Consider the following 6937-nt stretch of genomic DNA (forward strand, 5'->3'; position numbering starts at 1 on the left):
TATAGTAAACAACAGATTTATCAGATACATAGATAAATATGATATGTTGGGGAAGAGTCATGCCTTACCAATCTATTAGAATTCTTTGAGGGTGTTTGAAGTCTTTGAAGCATGTTGACAAGGGTGATCCAGTCAATATAGTGTATTTGGACATTCAGCAGTCTTTGACAAGGTCCCTTACCAAGACTCTTAAGTAAAGTAAGCAATCATGGGATAAGAGGGAAGGTCCTCTCATGGATCAGTAGCTGGTTGAAAGATAGGAAACAAAGGGTAGGAATAAATGGTCAGTTTTCACAATGGAAAGTGGTAAATAGCAGGGTCCCCCAAGGATCTATACTGGGACCTGCACTGTTCAACATACTCAAATGATCTGGAAAAGGGGGTCAACAGTGAAGTGGCAAAATTGTTAGACAATACAAAATTACTCAAAATAGTTACGTCCAAAGCTAACTGTTACAAAGGGATTTCACAAAGCTGGGTGACTGGGCAACAAAATGGCAGATGTAATTCAATGTTGATAAGTGCAGAGTAATGCACACTGGAAAACATAATCCCAACTATACATAAAAACTGATAGGGTGTAAATTAACTGTTACCACACAAGAAAGCGATCTTGCAGTCATCATGGATAGTTCTCTGAAAACATCTGCTCAGTGTTTAGTGGCACTCAAAAAGTTAGCAGAATGCTAGGAACCATTATGAAAGGTGTAGATAATAAAACAGAAAAATATAGTGCCACTGAATAAACCCATGCCCGCACCTTAAATACTGCATGCAGTTCTGGTTGCCCCACCTCAAAAAAGATATATTAGAATTGGAAAAGGAACAAAAAAAGGCAACAAAAATAATTAAGAGTACAGAACAGCTTCCATACAAGGAGAGATGAAAAAGACTGGGACTGTTCATTTTAGAAAAGAGACAATGAAGAAGGGATATGATAGAGAGCTATACAATTGTGAATGGTATGGAGAAAGTGAATAAAGAAGTGTTATTTATCCCTTCACATAATACAAGAACTAGGAGTCACCCAATGAAATTAACAGGCAGCAGATTTAAAACAAAAAGGAAATACCGCTTCACACAGTGCACAAGCTGTGGAACTTATTGCCATGGGATGTTGTGAAGGGGGAGGGATAGCTCAGTGGTTTGAGCACTGGCCTGCTAAACCCAAGGTTGTGAGCTCAATCCTTGAGGGGGCCACTTAGGGATCTGGGGCAAAATCATGCTGGACTTGATGATCTTTCAGGGTCCCTTCCAGCTCTATGAGATAGGTGTATATATATATATATATATATATATATATAGCCAGAAGTATAACCCAGCTCAAAAGAGAATTAGATAAGTTCAAGGAGAATAGGTCCACCAATGACTATTAGCCAGAACAGTCAGGGATGCAACCCCATGCTCCAGGTATCCTTCAACTGCCAAAAGCTGGGACTGGATGACAGAAGATGGATCACTCAACATTGTCCTGTTATATTCATTTCCTCTGAAGCATCTGGCACTGGCCACAGTCAGAACATAGGATATGGGTACAGATGAACCATTGGTCTGACCCAGTATAGCCATTCATATATGACTCTGTACTTTGGTTATTCTGTAGGTCAAATGGGGCTAATGATCAGACAGCCTTATAAAGTACTTTGAGAGCTATGGAAGCACTACAGCAGCAAAAACAACATGTACGTTTTAGGGCTGTCAATTAATTGCTGTTAACTTACACGATTAACTCAAAATAATTAATCGCAGTTTTAATTGCACTGTTAATAGAATACCAATTGAAATTTATTAAATATTTTGGATGTTTTTCTACATTTTCATATATATTGATTTCTGTGTTGTAATTGAAATCAAAGTGTATATTATTTTATTACAAATATCTGCACTGTAAAAATGATAAAAGAAATATTATTTTTCAGTTCACCTCATACAAATACTGTAGTGCAGTCTTTGTCGTGAAAGTGCAACTTATAAATGTAGATTTTTTGTTACATAACTGCACATAAAAACAAAACAATTTAAAACTTCAGAGCCTACAAGTCCACTAAGTCCTTCTTCTAGTTCAGCCAGTCGCTAAGACAGACAAGTTTATTTACATTCACAGGAGATAATGCTGCCCTCTTCTTATTTACAATGTCACCAGAAAGTGAGAACAGGCATTTGCATGGCACTGTTGTAGCAGGCATCACAAGATATTTATGTACCAGATACGCTAAACATTCATATGCCCCTTCATGCTTCAGCCACCATTCCAGAGGACATACTTCAATACTGCTGATGTGCATTAAAAAAAATAATGTGTTTATTAAATTTGTGACTGAACTCCTTGGGGGAGAATTGTATGGGCCCTGCTCTGTTTTACCCGCATTCTGCCATATATTTAATGTTATAGCAGTCTCGGATGATGACCCAGCACATATTGTTCATTTTAAGAACACTCACTGCAGATTTCACAAAACACAAAGAAGGTACCAATGTGAGATTTCTAAAGATAGCAAGAGCACTCCATCCAAGGGTTAAAAATCTGAAGTGCCTTCCAAAATCTGAAAGGGACAAGGCGTGGAGCATGCTTTCAGAAGTCTTAAAAGAGCAACACTCCGATGCGGAAACTACAAAACCTGAGCCACCAAAAAAGAAAATCAACCTTCTGCTGGTGGCTTCTGACTCTGATAATGAAAATGAATATGCATTGGTCCACACTGCTTTGGATTGTTATCGAGCGGAACCCATCATCAGCATTAACGCACGTCCTCTGGAATGGTGGTTGAAGCATGAAGGGACATATGAATGTCTAGCCTATCTGGCACATAAATATCTTGCGATTCCAACTACAACAGTGCCATGAGAACGCCTGTTCTCACTTTCTGGTGACATTGTAAATAAGAGGAGGGCAGCATTATCTCCTGCAAATCAAACTTGTTTGTCTGAGCGATTGGCTGAACAAGAAGTAGGACTGAGTGGACTTGCAGGCTCTAAAATTTTATATTGTTTTATTTTTGAATGCAGTTATTTTTGTACATAATTCTACATTTGTAAGTTCAACTTTCATGATAGAGATTGCACTACAGTACTTGTATTAGGTAAATTGAAAAAGAATATTTCTTTTGTTGTTTACAGTGCAAATACTTGTAATAAAAAATAAATAAAAAGTGAGCACTGTTGACTTTGTATTGTGTTATAATTCAAATCAATATATTTGAAAATATAGAAAACATCCACAAATATTAAAATAAATGATATTCTATTATTGTTTAACAATGCGATTAATCACACAATTAATCATAATTATCTTTTTTTATCACTTAACAGCCCTAATATGTTTTTATTATTACTATATGCTTGTTGTATCATACTTGATCAAGAAGTAAAATATTATACCATACAAGTATAATAGAAATATAATAAGAGTGCAAATTCTATTCTTAATTACACAGTGCAGTGCCTCTAATATCAGCTTTGCATCAGTATAACTTAAAGGACTTGCCCCCAATGTTTAATCCAGTGGATCTCAAACTTTTTACTGGTGACCCCTTTCACATAGCAAGCCTCTTGATTGTGACCCCCCCCCCTTATAAATTAAAAATACTTTTTTATATATTTAACACCATTTTAAATGCTGGAGGCAAAGTGGTTGATGTGACCCCCCCATGTAATAACCTCACGACCCCCTGAGGGGTCCCAACCCCCAGCTTGAGAACCCCTGGTTTAATCTATTATGGGCTGAAAGCTAAGTATTGTCATGCTGAGTCACGGTTGGGTGAGAGACCTCCAAGAACACATGGGTGCTGTAGGAATGGTGTTGGTGCAACTCTTCCCTCTGAGTCAGTCCACTGAATTATGATACCCCAGCACACTGGCAGGGGCAAAGGACAAAGCCACGCTAGTAGACATTTTAGAGTTTGGAAGAGCTGTAAATCAAAGTACTGAATAATAATAATAATAATAATTGGAGATATACCAATCTCCTAGAGCTGGAAGGGACCTTGAAAGGTCATCGAGTCCAGCCCCCTGCCTTCACTAGCAGGACCAAGTACTGATTTTTGCTGCAGATCCCTAAATGGCCCCCCTCAAGGATTGAACTCACAACCCTGGGTTTAGCAGGCCAATGCTCAAACCCCATGGCACTGAACACAAGTATGGATGTGTAAATCCTAGTATTGTGGCTAAAATTGCAATTTAGATGATAATATTGTGCTTACTTACATTTCCCCTTACAGTTTCAATTGAATATGGTGTTTTTCACTACCTATCCTAAACCATTGTTCAGTCTTGCTGCATGCTGTTACAGTTGCACTGCAGTTGAGATCCTTGTGAGTTTGTAAAGTGGTTTGGCATGAAAACTGTTAGATGTGAATACATTTAAATGTATTCATTTTATTTTTAAACAGATAGTGTCAGAGTGATATGGTAAGGATACTTAGGCCATGTTGTGGGACATATCTTCAGCTGGCGTAAATCATGTCACTCCATGGAAGTCAATGACGCTATGATGATTTATACCAGTTGAAGATCTAGCCTTATATCTACAATTGCACATGGAACTCACATTTTGTGAGTGATTTGAGGGAGCCCTGCAAGAGGCTGAGGGATCAGTAGTTACATACATTATAAGAACAGTATTTGAACCATGAAATTATGCTGTAAGAGCGAAAAATAGGAGATTTACAAAGTATTTATCTTCTATTGTCTGCTTGTTAAAGAAACAACTCAAATACATTAAAGTCCTGATCCTGCAAAGACGTATGCATGTGTTTAACTTTAAGCATGTGAGTAGTCCCATTGCATGTACCACTGACTCCAATGGGACTATCCACATGTGTAAGTCATGCAGCTACCTAAGGTCCTTATCCTCCAAATTAGAAATGCTCACCTGTGTTCAGACAGGTGGTACATATATATCTTAAATTGGATCATTCCCACTACATGTTTAGTATAATAAACAAAACACCGTTTTTAAATATACAGAGAAAAGACAACAGTATTTTTCTCTTTTTAGGAACCAAGGTTACATTCTGTGAGAAGAAATTTTTCACATCCTTCATCTGTGAGTTTGAAACCTCGATATACACGAAGCCCTCACTTTCATCCTAGAAAAGATTACAGAATGGAAGATACAATTCTCACTCCACCTTCCTCTACAGACTCTGTTAAATAGACTCTTAGATGTCTACTATGCTAATATGTCTAGCACACGGAGGGTATGTAATTTAGTAACTCAACATTTACTGAGTATGCCTAAGTTAAAATGCCCTTTTTTTTTTTGTAAAAGGAAGAAGAAGAAATCTTGCAGTTCATGTCAGCAAACACAGGATATGCAGGATAAAATCATGGTTTCCTTTATCAATTAATGCACATTTAGGTGACAGACTTGTAATTTGTGATATACAGACTATTGTATATGCACTATTTATTAAAGTAGTTTGAAAAACAGCATATTTGTATTACAGGACAAATCTAAAATTCATTTTTGTATCAGATACATTACAACAGACATTTTCAACATTTGAGCCATTTTCTTGTAGACTGACAGCATATACTTGATTTGGATACCAATTATTTTATTTTACATATTGTTATGTAAACATAACTGTATTTTTTCACGTCATGTATAGTTTGTGTAACTTTATTTTGTTGTTGTTTAAATCAAATCAGATAAGAATTCTTGCATAGGTGTAATTTTAGTTACTTTTTTATAAGAATTTTTAAGAATATAATTTGGACCATTTGTTTATAATTCTATACCTTTATCTGAGGCTGACACTGTTCTTAAATACAGTAAACAATACATTCATGTTTATATGATTTTTAGCTATAGAAAATGAGCAAGAATTTACTTAATACTTTATATTTTAAGACAACTAAAACCTGCACCTAGCATTTAAGTATTAATATTTTTGTACAGTCTGTGCAGGATTAAAAACTCATTGACTGACTATATCATGTGTTGAGATGGAAAACAATTTTCTCCTCAGCTGCAAGGACTTAATAATTTATTCCTTCTTTTTCCCCTTTGCCTTCCTTTTTAAGGATTCCATCTATATTATTACGTTTTAAATTCCTGATAGATTAAAACATGACTACTGTATTTAATATGAGTACAAGCCATGGTTTATTGTTTATGTAATACTGAAAGTCTTTATCTCTACCTTTCTTATGTATGTAAAATGTTTTAAACTCTTTTTTTTAATTTTTGGACTGCTTGATAGTGACTTTCCGACTGCATTTGCAATATTCTGTTTTAGTTTTATATCAGATGAAGGTCTTGCAGAGCGGGCATTATATATAGCAGTAGTAGATACATACACAGATAGTATTCAGTCTTATTTAAAATCCACTCTAGCAGTCAGTGGTTTTCTTTTATATTGTGCTGGGCCTTATTCGGCTCTCTCTTACACTGGTTTAACTCCAGTTGATTGACATTGCTGAGAGAGGAGAGTCAATCCCATAGTATATAATTTTATTTACTGTTTTAGTAACACTCCAAGACTAAAGCAGTTTTGCACCATTGTTGAACAGAAACAAGATCACACATAAATATGATTTATACCTCTTGTAAAAAAACTTTTGTGATAACCCAACAACTGTCATTTTTAGACAGTTTATGTCAAAATGTAAATATAACTTGGGTTCTTGTTGATATCAGCTCATTGTTTTGGGGCAGATCTTCAACTGGTTTAAATTGTCATAGCTCCATTGAGACAATCTATGCCAGCTGAGCATCTGCCCATTGTCTTTATATTTGGTTTAGGTTTTAGAATTTATCTGAATAGATAAGTTATAGACATTTTGGCACATCCTAAAACTGCTTCATCTATGTGGAAGCATTTGCTCAGTTTTAAGTATGGTATTTTGTAAGCAAAGGTAGCCAGGAAAAGTCTTGTGTTCTGTTATTACAGCCTTATTTCTAATATCATGAAACAACATACATATCAATTTG

The 6937-nt window shown here is 35.8% G+C and overlaps 1 protein-coding gene across 4 annotated transcripts in view; it reads left to right on the forward strand.

Annotated features, from left to right (window-relative positions):
• BOLL (boule homolog, RNA binding protein) overlaps window positions 1–5170 on the forward strand; it is an 84759-nt gene extending 79589 nt beyond the window's left edge. For 3 of the 4 annotated variants that reach the window (XM_039495386.1, XM_039495385.1, XM_039495384.1), the window contains one exon: window positions 4997–5170. In XM_039495386.1, coding sequence (XP_039351320.1) covers window positions 4997–5155 — 159 coding nt within the window. In that variant the 3' untranslated portion in view covers window positions 5156–5170. The remainder of the gene's footprint in view (window positions 1–4996) is intronic. The other variant, XR_005586348.1, reaches the window with a different exon arrangement.
• Window positions 5171–6937: the final 1767 nt, after the last annotated feature.

This window comes from Mauremys reevesii, linkage group 11 (assembly GCF_016161935.1).
Source record: "Mauremys reevesii isolate NIE-2019 linkage group 11, ASM1616193v1, whole genome shotgun sequence".
Classification (NCBI taxonomy): Eukaryota; Metazoa; Chordata; order Testudines; family Geoemydidae; genus Mauremys; species Mauremys reevesii.